General features: G+C 50.8%; 1 protein-coding gene across 1 annotated transcript in view; it reads left to right on the top strand.

Moving 5' to 3' along the window:
• The first annotated feature begins 258 nt into the window (after positions 1 to 258).
• Positions 259 to 21,077, top strand: part of NKD1 (NKD inhibitor of WNT signaling pathway 1) — an 89,635-nt gene continuing 68,816 nt past the window's right edge. The window contains exons 1-3 of the mRNA XM_065920484.1: positions 259 to 441; positions 576 to 608; positions 1,255 to 1,388. Of these exons, the coding sequence (XP_065776556.1) occupies positions 417 to 441; positions 576 to 608; positions 1,255 to 1,388 (192 nt within the window). The 5' untranslated portion in view covers positions 259 to 416. The remainder of the gene's footprint in view (positions 442 to 575; positions 609 to 1,254; positions 1,389 to 21,077) is intronic.

Here is a 21,077-nt window from a genome sequence, read left to right on the forward strand (position 1 = left end):
TCCGCCTCCCCCCACCACCCAGCCCCACCTCTAGTCCCCAGTCCCGGGTCCCCAGCCCCGGGCCCGGGTCAAGGACCGGAGCCTGGAGGGGGGCGCTGTGTCCAGCCCTAAGCGCTTCCCCACGCCCCGCCCCCAGCCCGCCCCCTCCGCGGCCCGCCTCGCCTTTGATGCGCCGCGCCCGGCCAATGGGCGCGCGGGGAGGCGCGGGCCGCGGCGGCGGGCTGGGGGCTCGGCGCGCCCGGGCGTCAGTCCGGCCGCGGCACCAGCGGCAGGAGCGTGTCCCAGCTCCGCCTCGGGCTCCGCTCAGCTCCGGGGCTGCTCCGGGAGGAGGAGAGCGAGACAAGGCGCGGCGAGCCTTCAGGGCCCGCCGGCCGGGCGCATGGCTTAGGGACGCCCCCTCCCGCCGCGCCCCCAGCATGGGGAAACTTCACTCCAAGCCGGGTCAGTGTCCCCGCCCGCGCGCCGGCCCCCTGGCCCCCGCCGCCCTCGTCCCCGCGATTGCTAACTCTCTGCCTCTCCTTTCTTTCCGGCTCCCGCCGCCGCCGCCGCCGCCGCCGCGCGCGTTGTGCCTGCAGCCGCCGTGTGCAAGCGTAGGGAGAGCCCGGAAGGTAGGGGCGCGCGGGGCACGGACCGGGGTGGGGGTGGTGGGGGCTAGACGGGGAAGGACCGCGGACGGCGGCGGAATGGCCTAACCCGCGGATCTTATTACCAGGGCCACCCCCACCCGTTACTCCAGCCGCCAGTCCCACAAACCTTCTCCTTGGAGCACACTTTGTGTCCCCCTCTCTGCCCCACCTACCCCCTCCCCGCTATCCAGTACTTTCTCTTCTGACCTTCAACCCCTCCCCTACGGTACCCCAATTCCGCGCTCACTGCAGCCCCTTCACCAAGAGCCTGCCTCCTCTCTTTTTGGTCCTCAGTCCCCCTCCGAGATCTTGGCTCCTGCGCCCCTTCTCCTGACCCTCAGTTCCCCTCTTCCCCTCACCCCGTGTCCATCCCTCCGCTCCGCAGCCCTGGCCTCTGGCGCTCGCTCTCCTGATGCCCAGACGTGTCCCCCTTGGCTCGCCTCGAGATCCCTGCTCTCGGGGCTTCGAGAACCCCCTTCTGATTACCTGCGTCCCTCTCTCAGGATCATGCGCAGCTCTCAGCACCCTCCTGGTCCCTTGCTGCCTCTGCCTCGCCCACTCTTTCCTCTCTCGGGTAACTTTCAGCCTAGGGGCCAGACTCAGGGGCTTCCTGTCGTCCCCGCCCCAGGTGACAGCTTCGCTGTGAGCGCCGCCTGGGCTCGGAAAGGCATCGAGGAGTGGATTGGGAGGCAGCGCTGCACGGGTGGCAGCTCGGGACCCCGACAGCTGCGGGCGGCGGGCACCGTTGGCAGAGGAACTCGGGTACGATCCCCACTTACCTCCCTTTCAACCTCAGAGATGGGTCTCCATACACCCCCCCAGACAACTTATAGCACCTCTTGGCGCAGCCTGTAAGTCCAGAAATCCCTTAGCGGCTCCTACCCCACCAACATGACCCTGCACACCCCCTGCCTCGGGCAGCCTTACTGGTGACACAGATGGACGGGGCCAGTTGGGGGGCAGAGGGCTGCCTGGGGGGAAAGGTCCTAGGTGAGGTGGGCCAGTTGATGGGGAGCTTGTCTGTGCTGGAGGAATTCGGGGACTTGCTCTGATTTCTTCCTGGTTTCTGTGGCCAGCATTCAAAGGTGGATTTGGAGTTGGGCTAGGGAAGAGGGAAGGCGGTTGGGGGTGTCTGGGTGAAAGGCAGGACTGTGCTGCCTCCGAATGTGTTCCAATGTCTGTGGCATTCATCAGTGCCAACTGCCTTGGCGTCCCAGTAGAGCAGGCAGTGATCTGGGTGGGGGCAGAACTTGGGGGGTACTGAGATCAGGGAGACCCCTTGACTTGGCACACAAGGAAAGAGGGCCTCTTTGTGCTCCAGCCTGGCCCACCCCCAGCCTTCACCCAGTGAGCCCCTGAGGCTGGAGTTGTTCCTAGGGGAGCAGTAGATGTGACAGGGGAGTGAGTGAGTCCAGCCGCAGCTCCTGGCCTGGGACTGGTGTTCACAGATGTCCTATGGGCTCTGGAACTCTGCACAGGGCTTTCAGATGGTCTGCGTGGAACTCGAGCAAGCCAAGGATCAAAGGATGAATCAACTTTTTGATGTGACATTTAATTTTTTTTCTTAAACTTAGAGGGGAACAGACTGAGTTTCAGGTCTGGTTAGTCCTTTGGTCTTGTTCATAGGCTGGGGAGGGGCCAGTGGAGTTTTCAGATGTGTGTGTGTGTGTGTGTGTGTGTCTGTGTGTCAGGGTGGTGGGACCTGGACTGAGTGTAGTCAATTGCAGGAGGTGAGCCTGTGGGTAGTTGACTCTTGTGCATATGTGAAATAACCTCTGCATCTTGAGGAAGCTCCCATCTCCTCCTACACTGTCATTGCTGAGCAGGGGGCCTTCTCCTCTCCATTTCTCGTCATCTGTTGGCTAGGTTAGAATTGAAGCTACTGTCTCCTAGGAAGGGCCAATGCTGGGTGGGGGGAGGGGGCACTGCAGTTAGGGCCCTTTAAAAACAGAAGTACAAACTTCCCTTTCTTCCCCCCTCCATTTCTAGTTTTTGATCTCCTTATTTATTTAAAGCCCAATGAAAATGATCCGATTTAGCCATATGAACAAATGCATTTTGCAGCTCAAGACAGAGGCCAACTGAGTGGATTTCCATTAATCAAGTTTTGGGTTTTTTCAGCCTGTTTATTTTTACAAAGTATTCCTGCAGAATGACATTTATTTGCAGTCCCCCCCCCCCTCTTTTTTTTTCTTTCCTAAACTGCCAGGCAGCTTGCTCCATGCTTTAGGGGAAACTTGAAATACAGCGAGGGCTTACTTCAATTGACTTTTATCTTCAAAGCCATAACAAATGTTACCCGCATGTTTTTGGTGGGTCTCCTTGGCATCCAATCCTGGAGGATGGGAGGGAGGAGGAAGGAAGGAGAGGAAAACAAAAGTCTGTCGTTTTTAATTAAATAGTAGTGTTCCCAGCAAGAGGGATGTGAGCCAGTAAAAGTTGCCTTTGGGGAAAATGGGGGAGGGGGGGAGGGGGCCCCAGCTTAAGTCTGTGGCTTTGGTGAAGTCACGGGAATTTTGTTGCCTGGTTTCTTCCCCCAGCTGAGGACAGCATGGGATGGGGCCTGCCCCCTCCTTTCCCAGCCCCTTCTAGCAAAGAAATGCTGAGGGGTCATTAGTGTTTGTTCAAAGCACTTTTGAAGATGTGAGACCGAGAGCCATCAGTGTGACATATGTTGGGTGGTGGAGGGTGGGCCCTGCCATCCAGGATATTCAGAAGAGAGAAACTGCCTCCTTGGGAGTCGTGCTTGGTGACTGGAACCCGGACGCCTGGCTTCCCCCTACTGCTAGCCTCATTCCTGAGCCTGCAGAGGTGGAGTTGGCCTAGGGAGAAGCCAGGGTGAACCCAAGGTGAGGGGCTGTCCTGTGGGTGCCTGTGAGGTGATTTCAAGTAGCACTTAGAGGAATATTTTCTATCTTAACAGTTACATTTTTTTTTTTTTAACCAGAAAAAATAAAATAGCTGGGATATCAAACCCTCGATTTCATGGATATTATTGCTTAGAATGAAGCTAAGTTGAAACAGTCTAAAGTTGATTCTGAAAAAAATGTTAAGTACAACTGGTCAAAGTTGTGAATGAGAAAGAATGCCTCCAGTTTAACATTGAGATACTAAACGGGACCGCAGTAGGCAACCCCCGGTCTGTTTAGTTTCCGTGAGTTCTAGGGGCGCGGAAAGGGTGGCTCTAGGTTCTTCCATTATCTCATCAGGATGTAGGAGGGTGTGGGCTCCAAAGCGGGCTTCGTTCAAGCGCTGGCAGAGCTTCCCCCCACCCCCTCCCCAGACCTATCCCTGTCCTGGGAATGGCTTCTGTCTCTACTCCATCACCCAGCCTTTCACCAAGGCAGCTGGGGACACATTCCTGGCTCATCCAACCAGCAGTATTATTATTGCAAAGATAACTACTATTTATTAAGCACCCATGTGTGTCAAGCATTTTGCTTACATTATCTTAATCCTCATAACCCTGTAAAATGGCCAGCCAGCTGGTGTGGACTCTGGTTTTCTCCCTTTCTGGAGTTCTTGCTAGTACTTTCCGGCAGCAGACCATCTGCCTGGAGGGGGTCGCACTTACTCATTCCTAAGAGGTGGCACGCTGGCCAGCTGCCGAGCATTTTGGGGTGAGGCAGGCAGAAGCGTGGGGGGCCCCTGCTTGCCCTCTTCCTCCCTGAGGGGGTCTGAGTAGCTTAGTAAATGTTTAAGGTGGGTCTTAGTTTCATGCAAGATCTTGGGATGTGAGAGGGTGACCTCATCAGCAATTAACCCATGCCTACCCTTCCGAAAAAGAAATGGATAAATGAGGTCAGTCTCGGCCACAATAGTTTGTCACCTTGTATAAACCATTTTTACCTTTGTCTACCTTAATGAGCTCATCTGCAAAATGGGTGTAATAACCTGCTCATCCCTGGCAGAGTTTTGGCAGGTAACTCTTCATAAGTGTAGAACCTGGGAAAAGCCTGGCAGGTTCCTGAGGCCCTGGGAAGGTGGAGATGGGGGCCCAGATTATGAAACCCAGAGGCTTCCTTCCCCCATACTTTGTAGCCTCATTTGGAGGGACACAGGTTAAGACATCTGCCCTTTCAGTGGTACATGATGAGCTTCAAGGGAATATGAGCTCAGAGGAGAAAAATAAGGAGACATGTAAGCTGTCCGAGTTCTACAGAAGATGAATGATACGTGAACAATTTGTATGCCAGACAACTGTGTGCTAGATAATTAGACATTAAAGTAAGCATAATAATCTCAGCGATAAAGGATGATATTAGAAGCGTGAAGCAGCCACAGGCATTAACAAAAGAAAAGCAATTGGAAATGTTGGATCTGGAAGATATAATGGGTAAAATTAACAAGTTTAGTAGATGGATGGAGTAAATGGACACAGATATTGATGGGAGAACACTTGGAGAAGCAGAATCTGCGTGTCTGTGAACACTCCTGGAGCGTGCACATGCATGTGCATATATGCACGTTGACCTCCGGATTTAAGACCGTCCCCTCCCCCAAACCCCCAGTTTGACCCTTTTGTTCTTTTATGGCAAAGTCGCCTGAAGAAAACAGGCTGAGCACTTTGGTGCAGGCAAGCCGGCCTCTGGATCAAAGGTGGCTGCCAGGCGGTTTGGTAATTTGATTAGGGGCACCTCGTGCATTTTGATATTTGGGGGAGATTGGGAGGGTGCAGGCGTGGTGGGAGCCTGCGGGGACGTATGGGGCTGGGTGATGAGATTGGAGGCCGGCCCAGCTGCTGCCTGAGTGCTGGATTCCAGGGGAATTACCCTTGAATGATACCAGTTGGCACAATTAAAAGGCCCCATGTCTTCACCATATGGAAAGTGTTAGGCCTCCTTACGTGGTTTCAAAGCTATGTGCCGGGAGGTGGACTTGACATTTGAGGTAGAGCATAAATTAAATATTTGGTGTTTCACAATTAAAAGATGATTTGCTTTGAGGCTAGAGGAGGCGTTTGGGCTTCCACTCACTGGCTTCTTTGAGTTCTCCACGGAGGGTGCCCTCTGCCTGTGGCACCCAGGCCAGCTTCCTAGCCCCACCTGGCAGCTTTCTGGACCCGTGGGGGATGGGGTAAGTTGGAGCTGGGCAGGGTGCCAGGAGGCCTTCTGGTTTCCGGTAGGCCCGGTCCCTCAGGACGGTGGAAAGTGGGCAAGGGTGTCATTCTGGATACGTTAATGCGTCTCTGTGACGGGGTCTCTGATAGAGGCTTCTAGGAGTGTCTTATCCTCCCTACAAAACTTTTCGTCTTTGAGAAGGACTCTGGTTCCCCGAGTCAGGATGTTATGTGTGTGCTTTCCCTCAAACTCAGGAATAGACACTCTACATTCATACCTTGTGCAGACTGTCGTAAACTCAGTGGGAAGCTAAACCAGGAGGCAACCGCAGTATGTCCCACAAACTTTTAGACTTGGGGAATGTTTAATCCCCTCACCCTGTGGGGGTGTCAGAATGAGGCGATAATGCGGGTGATGACCAGACAGAGCGTATTTCTCCTCATACCAGGAAGCTTGGGCAACGGGCTCAGGGGCCAGACTGTTCCTCTGAGGCCTTAAAGCAACAAGCCTGAGCGGTCAGCAAAGGAAGAACCACCTCCTGAGCAATCCATCTTCCTTGTGGCAGTCCCAGGGTGCGTGGTGGGCTCTCGTGATAAATTTGCTCAGTGAATGAATGAAGAATGAATGAAGATGGATTAGGTCACCATCCCTGCCTCTTCCTCCCTCCGGCCAGGTAAAGCTGGAAGCAGGAATAAATGACAGATTGTGAGTTGGCCTTTTCTTCCAGACTCTCAGCTGTTCATTCACTATGATCAATAATGAATTGCTATTAACTATGAATTCCCTAGCCAAGACAGGCATTGAGGCTACAGTGGCAGATCACAGAGCAGTGATGCCTGTCCTCCTGTGGCTTCCAGTCTAATAAAGGAGATGAAGAATAAGGATGTGCACAGGTGCGTTGGCAGACAGTGACACTCATGGGAGGCTGGGCCAGTGAGGAAGGAAGTGTGGAAAGAGGTGATGGGTTTGTGCAGCGGGAGCTGGGGGAGACCCTGGTGCATTAGTGTCCGAGGTTGGGTTGAGCCCTCGAGAAGGGACTGTGGGCTTCAAGTGGCTGTGCATCCTTTGGGGTCTGAAACTCTCCGGTGCTCGTTCTTTCTGCAAAGCTCCCCCCTGCCCTCGCCCCCCACATTTTAGTGGGTCTTGGTACAGGTGAGCTCCCTGTCCCTCTGGACAGGTGGGTGGGGTGGAGCCAGCCTGGCAGCCAGCCTGCTGGGCCAGACACCAGCACGCTCTGTAGAGTCGATTAGCATGCAGTGTCATGCCCAGGGACTGGGGGGCATTGCCCCAGCTGTTTAGGTGAGGGGCGGCCCCTGCTGCCCTTTGTGGGAGGAAGGTCAGAGGCCCAGCCGTGGGTGGGATGTCGTGCCTGAGCCATGGGATTGGCAGAGGGAGGCACCCCAAGGACCAGGGGGCATAATGGCACACAAATCCCAGGGAGAGCCTGTCCTGCCCCAGAATTGCTGTGAGCCTGTGCTGGAGGGAAGAGGGTCTCCTGCCTCAGTTTACCAGATGTGTCTGAGGAAGAGGAGTGCAGTGTGACCCTCTGGGCAAGGGGCAGGGGCCCACGAGGAGATCTGTGGGCCCCCGGGGAGTCAGGGACCCCTCAATCCTCCTTATGGGCTTCCTAGGAGGAGCTAGTGGTAAAGAACACCCACCTGCCAGTGCAGGAGATATAAAAGACACAGGTTTGATCCCTGGGTCGGGAAGATCCCCTGGAGGAGGGCATGGCAACCCACCCCAGTATGCTTGCCTGGAGAATCCCATGGACAAAGGAGCCTCGCGGGCTACAGTCCATGGAGTCACAAAGAGTCAGACACGACTGAAGCGACTTAGCACACACGCACACACAATCCTCTTTGCTCGAGGGTTCTCGCAGCCTCACTCACTGTGACTGTAGGTTCACAACTTTGGAATATTTAGGTCACTTGTTGGATTCCAAAGAAGGCACTTCAGGCTGCCTCCCTGACTTCCCGCTCTCTTTTCTACTCACACATGTTCTTTTTGTGGCTCTTGTCTCTCAAAGACATTTTTTCTCTTCCTCTCGCTCTCTCTCCCCCTCCTTTCCCCTCGCCTCCTCCCTCCCCCACTCCCCGAGGAAGGAAAAATTTCAGCCTCTCACAAACAAAATATCTGCCATTCCATCCAAGGGAGAACTGAGGCAGGAGCCCAGAATATCCTGGAAGAAACGCCAGCGAGAGCTGAAGGCCTCGGTTGTTTAATCTGGAAGGCAGTCTTTGATGTCACCGTGCTCCGTTTATCCTGGGAAGCTGCCTGCTTCTTTATGGCTCGCTTCAGACTCTGCACATGAAGAATGGCCGAGTTCCTTCAGGAGCTGGAGGAAAAGGCTGATCACTCCCCAAAGGGCAGGCTTGGTGATGCTGCAGCTCCTGCCAAGCCCAGGTGGGGTGGAGAACCTTTTCCAAACAAGCATTTGCAGAGACATAAGTAATTCTTTGATAACTTCCCAGGAAAGCAGAGGGGGCTGTTTATCCACGTGGTACCTGTCACAGGGCTTTGCGAGGGAAGCCTCAGGTCCCTCTGCTGAAGTCATTCTTCGCCCCAGAAAGGCAGCACGCAGGACGTCTTAGACGGTGACTCTGCCCACCGGGGTGTGTCCTGGATGTGTGTTTGTTTCGAGGGCTCCAAGGAATTGCTCTGGGCTTCACTTTCCTTACCTATTGAGCTCTGTGGGTGGGCTTCACAGTGAGTGGTGTGTGGCATCAGCTGAAGGATCCTTCCCTTCTCTGGGCCTGGAAACTTCTAGCTGAAAAGTAAGATAAAATGTATTACATTTATTGCAATTTAGAAACTATGTATTGAATGCATTCTATTCAAGTCATTTATGCATCTGTGCAATATAAATTCAGTACTTACTTTATGCCAGGTATACATCTGCTCTGTCAGTAGAGCATGGTCCTTGTTTTCATGGACCTTACCTCTAGTCAGGAAAGATAAGTGCTTTTAAAAACAAATTACACAATCTGAGTTGTGATTTATGCCTCAAAGGAGAGGTTCTGGGTGCTTTGAGAACACTTAATGGGAATCAGACCTAATCTGGGTGGCTGTTCATTCCACAGATTTTAGAGTGTGGTTAGGATGTTGTGGAAATTATGAGGAATAGAATATACTTCCTGCCTCTTAGAACTTAGAGTTTAGTGAAACTAAACTTTCATCTTTGCCTCTCATCTATTTTTCTTATCTTATTGCTTTGGTTAGAATATCCTTGACTGATTAATAACTATTAAGTATGATGTTCATTGTTTAACTAGTTAAGAAAGCTTTCTTTATCTCCTGACTTCCTAAGATTTTTTAAACTAGGAATAATTATTGAATTTTATCAAATGCTGTTGGGGTGTTGATGAAGCTGATGGTTCTTTGCTAATATAATGTGTGGTTTATATGAATGATTTATATTGCCAGATTTCCTAGAGTTTAAGTTTCTTTGCATTCCCAAACTAAATCCTTCTTTGCTGTGCTAGACTGCTACTTTAAAATATTACTATATTTGATTTGCTAGGCTTCCCAGGTGGCGCTAGTGGTAAAGAACCTACCTGCCAGTGCGGGAGACATAAGAGACGTGGGTTCGATCCCTGGGTCAGGAAGATCCCCTAGAGGAGGTCACGGCAACCCACTCCAGTATTCTTGCCTGGAGAATCCCATGGACAGAGGAACCTGTCAGTCCAGAGGGTCATAAAGAGTCGGACACGACTGAAGCAACTTAGCACATATTTAACTTGCTAATACTTTACTTTGGATTGATATTCATGTTTGATTGGCTCATGTTTGAAAAGTTATCTCCTGAATAATGACAATATTTAGGGAATGTTGGAGAATGTTCCGGGCACTCTGAAAGTCTAGAGCAGGGAGTGCCAACTGGTCCAGGGTCACAGGTGGTCTCAGAGGAGCTGTGATTTAAGCCCAGAGTTGCACAGAGAGAGGCGTAGTGGTGAGCAAGGCAACGAGGGAGAACCCGTAATAGCCATATGGGTGTTTGCAGGGCAGACCCACTGCATGTGAGAAAGCCCTGCAGTGAAGACGGCAGATTGTTTGCGATGCTGACTGGAGTTCAGTTGGCTGAAGAGGGGTCACGGCCTGGGCCTGGGGGCCTTCTCAGCCATGCCGTGGAGCTTGGTCTTTGTCCAGAGGAGAGACAAGTGTGTGGGGGGCCCTGTGTGAGGGGCCAGCAGGACAGAGGTGAGCCCTTTGATCTAGGGGAAGAAGGAATGTGGGGAAGGATGGGCTCTGCCTTGTAAAAATACTTCGGAGGATAAAGAGGAATCAAGTGACTGATTCTGTGGGCTGAGGGAGAGATTCTGGAAGGTCTGCCTCGATCCAGGCACGGTGCTTAGTTCTCGAGGGCCACCCAGGGGACTCTTGAGGGGGCTACAGGTGGGTGAAGGACCAGGAGAAGTAGAATAGACCTCCAGGCTGTGTAAGGGGGTGGTTAAAGAGCGAGGGCTCTGTGGCCCGATGTCCTGGGTTCAGATCCTGCTGCACCGTTTTCTGCCTGTGGGACCTTGGGCACGGTGATGAACCTCTGTCAGCCAGGGACCTAGCAGGAAACAGCCACTCCAGAGAGTCTAAATGAATTAGCTTCCAGAGGTATGGGCAGCGTTCAGGGAGCCTTCATGGGGTCTTGAGGTACCCAGGGTCTGGTGGGTCCCTGGCAATAGGAGGAAGCTGTTACCACAGCCCCTGGTCCCCGGGCAGAAAGAGCCAGGGAGGATGTGTTGGATATTTTGGATTGGATCCATGTAGGAATCACAGCTGAGGATGGGTGGAGACCAGGCAGAAGCTATAAAGATGGAGGATTAACTGCAGTCAGAGATATGGTACAGAAGTAGGGCGGAGGTGCAGAAGAAACACACCACCCCCATCTCCTGGCATCCTCCAGTTTCTTGCCGGGGCCTCGCATTGGCAGCTGAATTCAGAAGCCAGAGCCTGGGAAGCCTGGTGAATGGGTCCACAGGGTTATCTTCCTGAGGGTACAGAGCGACACAGGATGGGAGGTGGGGGGCGGGGATGCAGAGGGCGGGTAATGGGTGAGGGTGGGGATGAAACAGACGAGTCAGCTCTGTGCTTGTGTTTCCTCATCTGTAGAGCGAGGATGATAATAGTGTCTGCTTCACAGGGCGTCTGTGAGGACTCAAACTGTAAAATGGTGGTAATATGGGACGGGTCGTAAGTGTAAGTTCACTCTTACCGTTACAAAACCAGGAAGAGACACAGGGTTATAGAGATTGGAGGAGGTGTTTTTGAAAGGCATGGCTTGTCAATACAGCTCCAAGGATGGTAAGACTGAAACCAGGGGTCAGGATCTAAAGGACCTGCAGGGACCAGAGAAGTCATATTCACCAGTGCATCAGGCTGGCTGGGAGACGCCCAGGAGGTGGGGAGGACTCGGATGCCCTGGGGAGCACATGGGCTGTGTCCAGGGAGCAGCGCCCCTCAGCCCCAGCCAGTTGTTGCCATGTGGGAATGTGGCCTGGTGTTGCCACATCTTTTGATCGTTAAGAGAATCCAGCCATCTGGATTTTTATGTGAAATTTTTCTAATTTAAAAAATTATCGTCAACTACATAAAAATTTTCAAAAACATTCTTTTGGGTGGACCCAGACAGCTGGATATGGCCTGGCTTGTGACTGTCGATTTAAACCTACAAGATTTTGGTGGGGTATGACTGTGTGAGGGATAATAGCACATACAAGTGAATATTAAAGTGCCTAATACTGTACATGCATTCTTTACATGTATTATTCCCCTGTGTACAGCTGAGAAGACGGGCTCAGCAAGGTAAACTCCTGAGCCCAGCCAGGGAGGGTGGGCTTCTTCCAAGGCGGAGGGTACAACCCAAGCCGAGGCTGGGAGCTGGAGAGTCATGGATAGTATGTTTCAGTTGGTAGAGAGAAGGACGGGAGGGCAGGTGGGGTCAGTACAGTGTGGACGTGGTTTGCGGCCCCTTTTATACCAAAGCCCAAAGTGTGCCCATAGTAGGTGTCAGGGTGTGTTTAGAGCTTTCCGAATCAGACTTCCCAACTCTCCTAGCTGGGTGGCCCTGTGTTACCTGATAGCTTACTGCTGATCCTCAGCTTTCCCATCTGTGGAATGGGCGGTCATAGTTTCCTGCCTTGTGGAGTCATTCAGAGAGTGAAATGCACTCACTCTGGCAAACCAGAGCGAACACAGCGGACATCGCCCCTCCTCTTGCAGCTGTCTGGTGTGGTTAGTGGATGCTCATCCAGATGTGAGCTGCATGTGATGAAGGGAAAGAACAGGGCGTGGTAAGAGAGAACGAGGAGGGGTTCTCCTTTGGTTTAGGGAACTAAGTTGTTGAGTCCCAAAAGGATAAATAGCCAGGTGACGAAAGGTTTGGTAAAAACAGCTCAGGCACAGGGTTTGGGAAGTGCAAAGGCCACAAGGCGTGATTGCCGAGTAGGGACTCTTTAACCCACTTCTGGTGTCCAACTTAGGACAGTCCAGTCCCTGAGATGTTCAAGTAGAAATGCAAGGTCCAGGGCCAGGGGTGGGTAGCGCTTGGGGGTTGCGGGGCGGGATGCTATATGTTGCAACTTGTTTTGAGCCCTTGTCCACCTGCTGCAAATCTTCTTCCACAGTTTTATTTATTTTTTATTGATGCCTGATCCCTCCAGATTTTCTTCCTTCTGGCTGAGTGGGAGATGGGGGAGAACCTCGGGTCCCATGAAAGCTTGGAGCTGATTGGCTGGTCTGCTGTATGCTGCCCAAGCCCCCAGCCTTGATCTTGAGGACAGAGCTGGGGCCCTGGAGAGGGTGGGGCAGAGCGTAAAAGGTGCCTGTCAGCAGGATGGGCCTGGCCGCCCTCAGGCCACAAGTAAGCCTGGGGAAGACCCCAACCTCCCCGGTGTGTCTCTTACCCCAGAGGTCTGCACAGGCTGGGGGTGGGAGGGCTCTCACGGAGGCTTTGGCTCATGGCAGCCCCATTGAGTAGGTTTGAGGGTGCTACTTTGGGGTACCTTGTTACAGGCCAGCTTTTGACCTTGACCTTGTTTCAGCCTTCCTTCCCCCAGGGATCTAGATGGACTTCAAAGGCAAAACGATGATGTCAGAAAACTACTACAAACCAGGAAGGAAGTTGCCTTTTAAGTGGGTGCTGGGGACACTTTTCTTGCTCCCCTGTCCTGGAGATCTCAAGGAACCCACTGCCCCAGGCAGTCTTGGGCACCTGCCTCCTTACTGGGTGTTCTGTGGCTGCAGCTTCAGTGTGGCTGCTAAGTGCCTGCTGTATGCTGGGCCTGTGCTGAACCATCGGTGCAGCATTGAGCATCTGCTGTATGCCAGGCCCTGGGCCAAGAGCTGTCCCTGCTGCTCAGTTCTCCCAGCCTCACTCTGAGGCAGGCACTGTCATTACCCCATCTTACTGCTGGGGACACTGAGATTTTAAGGAAATCTGCCTTCTTGCCCACAGTCACTTGACTTGGAAGTGGCATCTTGCTCTAGCAAGACGCAAATTCAGAGCAGTCTGATTTTAGAGCTGTCTTAACTCACTATAGGTGAGTTTTTTTTTTTTTTTCTTAAACTGTGTCTTTTAAGCCCATTCATGGCTCTTGAAATCTATGTAGTGACCAGTATTTTAAAAAAGTGAAATAGACAAAAACAAAAATAAGAGAGAACATCCTGTGTAGTAATAGTAAACATTGCTTTGTGTTACTTTCTGTTTAGTTTATAGTCATGGACAGGCATGTCTATAGATGATAGATAGATATGGATATACAGACATGGAAGTCCATGCCAATAAACAGATAAATAGATTTAGATATGTCTATAAAAAGAAAGAAAGTGAAGTCACTCAGTCGTGTCTGACTCTTTGCAACCCCATGGACTGTAGCCTACCAGGCTCCTCTGTCCATGGAGTTTTCCAGGCAAGAGTAGTGGAGTGGTTGTCATTTCCTTCTCCAGGGGATAGTCCCAACACAGGGATTGAACCCGGGTCTCCTGCACTGCAGGCAGGTGCTTTACCGTCTGAGCCACCAGGGAAACCCAGATATGTCTATATCTAGATGCATATCTATACCCAAACCCATATATACTGAGGCCCATTATGAAACACAGTTCTTATTGTGGGTCACTATAAGTGTTAGGAAACACTGGTGTTTGGTCACTGGTCTAGACTCTGAGTTTGAATGCCTGGTTTCAGGACCTGGCCCTGCTTCTCACTGGCTGTGTGACGTTGAGCAAGTTCCCTAACCTCTCTGTGCCAAAGTTTTCTTTCTTGACATCAGGGCCTTTTGGTTTGTTGACAGTTTGGTCAGAACAAAATTTCCCAGGATTGCCATAGTTGCTGTCTCGTTCACCCACTCCCTTAGCTTAGGGCATGAAGAGGGCCCTCGGGGGTCCCATGTCCTCTCAGCTTCGAAACCAGCCTCTGAGCATGACAAGCAGCAGCTGCATCCTGCAAACTCAGTCCTTCTGGACAGAACACTGTCTGGGGAATCCTGAGCCCAGCTTAGCCATTAGGTGTCTACTGTGACCTCTCCTGGCCTTTGCTTCCTCCTCTCAGAATGTTCTGAAGAAAAGATGGATGTCTAGGTTTTTTTGTGTGTAACAAATTAGTCCAAAACTTAGTGACTTAGTCATTTTGTGATCTGCTTAAGATTATGCAGTTTGAGCAGGGCTTGGCAGGGCCACCTTATCTACAGCTCCATGTGGCCTACTTGGGTTGGCTCCAACAGCAAGGGGCCAGCTGCCACAGGTCCACTTGGCTTGTATGTTTGGGGCTTCAGTTCTCTTCTAGGTGGCCTCACCGCAGGGTTAGCTCGGGCTTCCTCATAGTATGGCAGTCTCAGGGTAATCAGACTTCTTATATGATGGCTGACTTCCTTCAAGTGCAAAAGTGGGAACTGCCAGACCTTTTTAGGATTTAGACCTAGAGTTGGCAGTGTCACATTCTCTTTGTTAAAGCTAGTCAGAGGTTCAGCCCAGGTTCAGGGGAAGGGAGTACACAGGGGCATAAATACTGGGAGGTGTGATAGAATGAAAGGAAAGTCCAAGTGAAAGTGTTAGTCACTCAGTCGTGTCTGACTCTTTGAAACCCCATGGACTGTAGCCCACTGGGCTGTTCTGTCCATGGGATTGTCCAAGCAAGAATACTGCAGTGGGTTGCTATTTATTTCCTTCTACAGGGGAATCTCCCGACCCAGGGATCCAACCCGGGTCTCCTGCATCGCAGGCAAATGCTTTACCACCTGCCACCAGGGGAGCTCCAGCTGTGATGGATTGAGGGCCATCAAAGTAGTCTACCAGGAGGGCAGATGTGGTCTCCTGGAGATACTGCTGAGAGCCTGAGTAAGAAAAGGTGTCCATTGGATTTTGGCTCCTGGTGGTCACAGTCCGGTTTGGCAGGAGCTGTCTTGGTGCAATGATAGCACGGGTGAGACTGGCATGGATCCTGAAGGGACTGAGGAACGCTTGCACGGGAGCAGAAGCACATACATGTGTGAACATCCATGGCTACATTATTTGAAAGAAGGAAAACTTGTAGTAAGTCAAATATCCATCATCAGGAGATAGGCCATTAAGCAGTGGTGTAGCCATTCCATTTTAGGATCTCTCTGCAACTGGTAAAACCAGGTTGGGTGAGGGCCATAGGCTGATAGGAAGGAGGCCCCGAGATGTTTTTGAATGAGCAAAGCAAGAACAAAACATCAGTATAAGGTGGACCCGTTTATTGCACTATACAAAAGTCTGTTCAGGCCTGTGTCTCTATATATTTGCTGATGCACATGGAAAGATCTGGAATAATACACTGTCAAAGTCTGTTTCCCTGAGGTGTGCAGTGGTGGGAGATGGTGAGGAGAGAAGGAATTCACTTTTAACATTATACATTTTTACATTGTTTGACTTTTTTTCCCCAGTGAGCACGTACCACTTTTGTATTTTTCTCATTTAGGAGAAATGAGAAAATAGCACACGTAGACAGCTCTAGGGATACGCTTTTCTGGACGAGATGGGGAGAGATGCCAATAGCTGGAAGGGGATGTGCAGTTGGGATGGACTCAGGGTAGTGCCCTTAGGGGTCCCTCCCCCACCAAGCCCTCTATTTCTTTTCTGGCAAAGCCAGAGTTTCCCGCCCCCACCAAGCCAGGGTCTTCAAAATTCACGAGGGCAGCAGCTTCAGAGGGGTTTGTGGCTAACTAAGTGTGACCTTTCTCTGTGTGGATGAGTCAGGACCCTTTGAATTTGAAGCCCATCTCAGCTGTTTCCTACAGAGGCCTGTTATTGACCTGTGTAGTGGGGAGGTTGGGAGGGTGAATTGAATTCCATCAATTGTGTCCGACTCTTTGTGACCCCATGGACTGTAGCCCATATCAGTCCTCTGTCCATGGGATTCTGCAGACAAGAGTACTGGAGTGGGTTGCCATGCCCTCCTCCAGGGCATCTTCCTGATCCAGGGAGCAAACCCAGGTCTCCCACATTGCAGGCAGGTTCTTTACCATCTGAGCCACTAGGGAAACCTAAATTCAGGAAAGCTGGGTCCTAGAGCTCCATCCAGCTCTGTCCCCAGGTGGTAGCTTCCGCTATCAGCTCTGGTTTCTTTTGGGTCAGCTTCTTTCTTGGGCTCCCTCTCCGCAGGTAGTGGAAATTTGGCTCCTAGCAGTCTGGGCTTCCATCTCCAACTAGAAGATAGTTTCGACCAAAGCTTAGGCTGGGATCCTGTAATTTTGACTTGATCCCGTGGCCATCCCAGAGCCAAACCCTCTGCTTCTGCCAGTTCTGGGTCACATGGCCACCCTGGAGTGGGGGCTGGGATCAGAGCCCCGCCCCTCCCAAACCTCAAGGGCTGGGACGGTGGGGGTGGGTGGTTCCCTAAAGGAAAACCACCTGTGAGAAGAAGGCTGCAGAATGCAGGGTGGATGGAACGAACATCTGTGCTGCATGTAAAACTCACTGACCGCAGCTCTAGTTGCAGCTGGCAGGCGTGGGTGGGGACGAGGCAGCCTGACAATTAGCTAGCTATCTGGGGAGGACCATTGCTTGCCATTGGATCTTGGAAGCGCATAAGTGATTTGCCATGCAAATCTAGAAGGGGGGCTCCTCCATGCAGCCCCCATGAGTCATAGCTTTCCTTTCAAGCTCCCAGCCTCTCTGTGATGAGCATAGTTAGGTGATGCTTAACCCTCAGGGAATAGGTAATAAGACCCTTCTGGGAATCTGCTGTATCAGATGGTGTCTTTCTCCTTAAGTAAGTGCTCTTACACCTTGACCCCTAACTTCAGGGCACCTATAGTCCCCAGGTTAAGAATCGCTGCCTCCGTTTGTATGAATATTTTAAAAACCTCATTATTTAACTTTTTTTTTTTTCTTATATGGATCTTCTCTACTCCAGGGGGGCACACAGCTTTGGACCTGGACTTCAGATCTGGGTTTGTACTGAACTGTATTCACTTTAGGCTTTAATTTCCTTACCTGTAAAATGAAGGGAAAAAGTATTCATCTCTTGGAGTCATTTCAAGGATTAAATGAAATAACGCATGTTGTGATTTAAGGCTTTGCGTGCAGTAGGCACTCGGTAAACATACTCAATAGTCCAATAAGACCTGTGGAGCTGCTGATTCCCAGTGAATCCACGCCATCCCTCTGGGACCCAAGGCAGCATCTGGAAGGGGCTTGGTTGCTATTTGATGGATGAAGAGGTTCAGAGAGAACATCTTTGTTCACTCAAGAGTTCCCTGGAGTGATTCTTTTCCATTTCCAGATGGGCAGACTAAGGCCAAGGAGGTTTCAGTGACTTATCCAGCCATCTTGGGGTGAGTTTAAGTTAGTTTGAGCAGTTTTCCATTCTGATCTCAGGACCCCTCTCACTTATTTTATGAACCGTGCCTCCTGCGTGGCCATGGACAGGCCACAGGTGACAGCTCACCTGTGCATGAGGCCTGCTTGGAGGAGGCCCTCGGTCTCAGCAGAGTCCTTTCTGGCTCCTGAGTCCCACCCAGTGGTTCTGCTGCCCACCTGGCTGACACTGGGTCTCAGGTGGTGGGTATTGTTCTGCAGAAATGCAAACTCGTGCTTTGCTTTGAGAGCATTAAGACACGAAACCCCTGTGGTTAACAGCAAATTAATCACAGGGTTAAGGAGGAAATTTCTGGGGAGACATGACTTCATGAGCTTGTCATAAAGTCTGTCCCTGCCTTGTTTCACTCTCCAAGATTTTTGACTTTCAGAAAAGGAACTGCAGATAGAGTTACCAAGTTTTACAGAAATATTTTTACTGGGCAGAAGATTGCTTTATGGTGAGAGCCAGTTATTTCAGGAGACAAGCAAAGAGCCCTTTATTCTCACGTTCTGTGGGAGGAAAATATTATGCTAGGAAGCCCGCGTCTTGGATGGGCCGTTTGAGAGGCTGGGCTGCATTTCTGGAGCTGGGAGTAGGTGACATGAGATGACGCAGGAGCCTAGGGGGCAGGGGGGCTCCTGGGCGTGCACCCACCTTCTCTTAACCCTCCCTGGGGATTTGGGGCTTGTTAGGTGGGCTGAAGGGAGCCTAAGCTATAAAGGAGGGAAGGGGGATGGCAGAGAAAGGAAGAAACAGGGTTGCACACCAGTGTGGGAAGACCCCCAGCTGGAGAGCAAGCCTGGGGTCAGCTGGCTGTCCCATTTACAGGCTCTGTGACTCTGAGTCTTTGCACCCGAGCCTCCACTTCCGTTTGTAAGTTGGGGATAACAGAGTCATCCACCTCATGGGCACGTGTGAGTATTAAACGAGGTTGTCTCTGTCAAGTACTTACTCGTTTGCTCAATCCATGATGCCCAATGGTGATTGCCAGAGGCCGGGAGATGGGCCTTCCTTACTCATATTCCAGAACCAACTTATCCTGCAGCTTCCCTTGCCTTGGAGTGCAGTGGGCATATTTCTTGAGTCCCAAATGAGACTCCTGGTTGGGTTCCATGGTGGAGGATTGGAAATCTGGGTCACGCCAGCAAATTGGAGATTTATGAGCTTCATTTCTTGAACCCCACGCTGTACCTCAGCTCACGGAAGGGACTGTTCTTTCCTGGAAATTAGGGAAAAACAGTATTGGCTTGATTGTGCTTAAAGAGGATGGGTTTGACCTTTGCGGATTAAGACTTCGTGCCCCCCTCCCCCCATGATGGGGAAGAAGGAGGCCTGCCAAGAGTTCTGTTTGTGTCTGGAGCAGCCGTGTGCCTGATAAGGAGACGGCATCCTTGCCTCTTCTTGCTTCTGAGCATAATCCCTTTTAAGTTGGGCAGTTGGAGAGGGTTGATTTATTTCGTTCTCTTCCTCACCTCCCTGTCGTTATTTAGAATGTGAGGGAGAGTTTATCTTGCTCTCCAGGAGATCTATCGTTTCAGCTTTGGAATGGTACCCAAGTTTACAGAATGGAGTCTGGTGCCCAGAGCTTTCTGGTAAATATTTTGGGAAGTTAGATTCCTCTGGCATTATGGCCCGTGGGTTGGGCAATGGGTGCTTTTCGATAACTTGATAATGGAACGTGGACTCTTCCTCATACAGTACCCTGCACATGGGCTACTTGCTAAGGCATCCTAGCGCCCAGATGCACTTTTTGTCTCTTAAGAGTTCCCTTGGCTGTGCCTTTTGCCAGAAATCCATGCGTTGCTTGTTCATTCCTTGCAAATGCCCCTTCTTCATCCTCAGAAGCCTGGCTTCCTTCTTCCTTCTCATGCAATCTCCATCATACATTTATAAACCCCCCCAAACCTTCCCTCAAGTCCACCCTCCTTGTTCCTAGAAGCCTTTGCATTGCTGCGCTGATGCCTACTGTGTTCTGCTCCAGGTTGGCCAGGTCAGAGAGGTGGGCCCTGGACAAGATCCATGTTTGCTCAGTCTCAGTTTTCTCATCAGTACAATGGGGTGGTACTGTCGAACCCCTCCTCCTTCTAGGCTGGTAAAAAGATAATAGGTGGGAAGGCTTAGGGCCTGGAGGGCAGTATGGTTTGGTAACTATTTCGTACCCACCCCCCTCAGTTGCTCGACAATCTTAGTCTTCAAATTTCCTTGAGAAACATATTAGCATGGTGTCTTGTCCATAGGAGGCCTAACAACACGAAAGTGGGACCTGCTGGTTAGGAATGGTGGTGACTCTCCAAAGGGTTCTTCGATTGAAAAAAGTCTCTCAGAGCATCATTTTCAAGGCTTTTGGGAAGGTAAACAATATTACTGTAGCAGAGTGGTTACAGCACAGGGGACACCGTCCAGTTTGTGGCCACTAGCCTTACACATCTATTGAGGATTTGAAATAGGGTTGGGTTGGGTTGTAAACATTCAGCACATTTCAAAGCCTTCATGGGAAAACAGAATGTAAATTTTTCCTTAATAATTTTTATATTGATAACAATATTTTGAAATGGCAAGATTTTTGATATTTTGGCTTAAATAACATTATTAAAATTAATTTCACTCATATTTAAAAAGAAAAATATGTGACTACTAGAAAATTTAAAGTTACACATATGGCTTGCATTCTGTTCCTATTGGGTAGCCCTGGTCCAGATTCCAGACCATTCTTAATGATGATGACATTGCCCCCATATACACACATACATATGTACACATACATACACATAGACAAAAAGTATATCTGCGGTATACCTAAATTTCATGTTGAAGTGATTAGGAAAAAAAAGTGTAACTAGGCTAAGTATGGAGTTGTTATTCAGTTGCTCAGTCGTGTCTGAATCTTTGTGACCCTGTGGACTGCAGCACACCAGGCTTCCATGTCCTTCACTATCTCCCAGAGTTTGCTCAAACTCATGTCCATTGAGTCGGTGATGCCATCCAACCATCTCATCCTCTGTCATCACTTTCTCCTCCTGCCTTCAATCTTTCCCAGTATCAGGGTCTTTTCCAGTGAGTTGGCTCTTCCCATCAGGTGGCCAAAGTATTGGAGCTTCAGCATCAGTCCTTCCAATGAATATTCAGGGTTGATTTCCCTTTGGATTGACTGGTTTGATGGGTAGGGACAGATAATAAAGAATAAGAAGTGCTTCAGAGACATCCAGACCTGATGCAGGCGCTGACTTTGCCACTAATTAGCTGTGTGACCTGGAGCAAGTTCCTTAACCTCTCTGTGCCTCTGTTTCCTCACCGGTAAAACGGGAGGAGAAATGGTACCAATGCCACAGAGCTGTTTTGCAGGTTGAGGACTTGAAACACTTAGCTCAGGACCTGACACACACAGAGCTGTTAATAGGCAGTTAGCACCATTGTTCATATTGACATGTAATAAGTGAGACTTCTGGATGCAGAATGCAGTCGAACATCCACTTCCAGAACTTACAGGGTGACCATAATGTCTGTTAGCCTCGGTTTTTCCACCTGGAAAGTGTGTTGCTGGGGAGACTGTAATATCTGTGGAGTACTTCGTGCTGAGCA

Source organism: Muntiacus reevesi, chromosome 2, assembly GCF_963930625.1.
Source record: "Muntiacus reevesi chromosome 2, mMunRee1.1, whole genome shotgun sequence".
In the NCBI taxonomy this organism is placed as follows: Eukaryota; Metazoa; Chordata; class Mammalia; order Artiodactyla; family Cervidae; genus Muntiacus; species Muntiacus reevesi.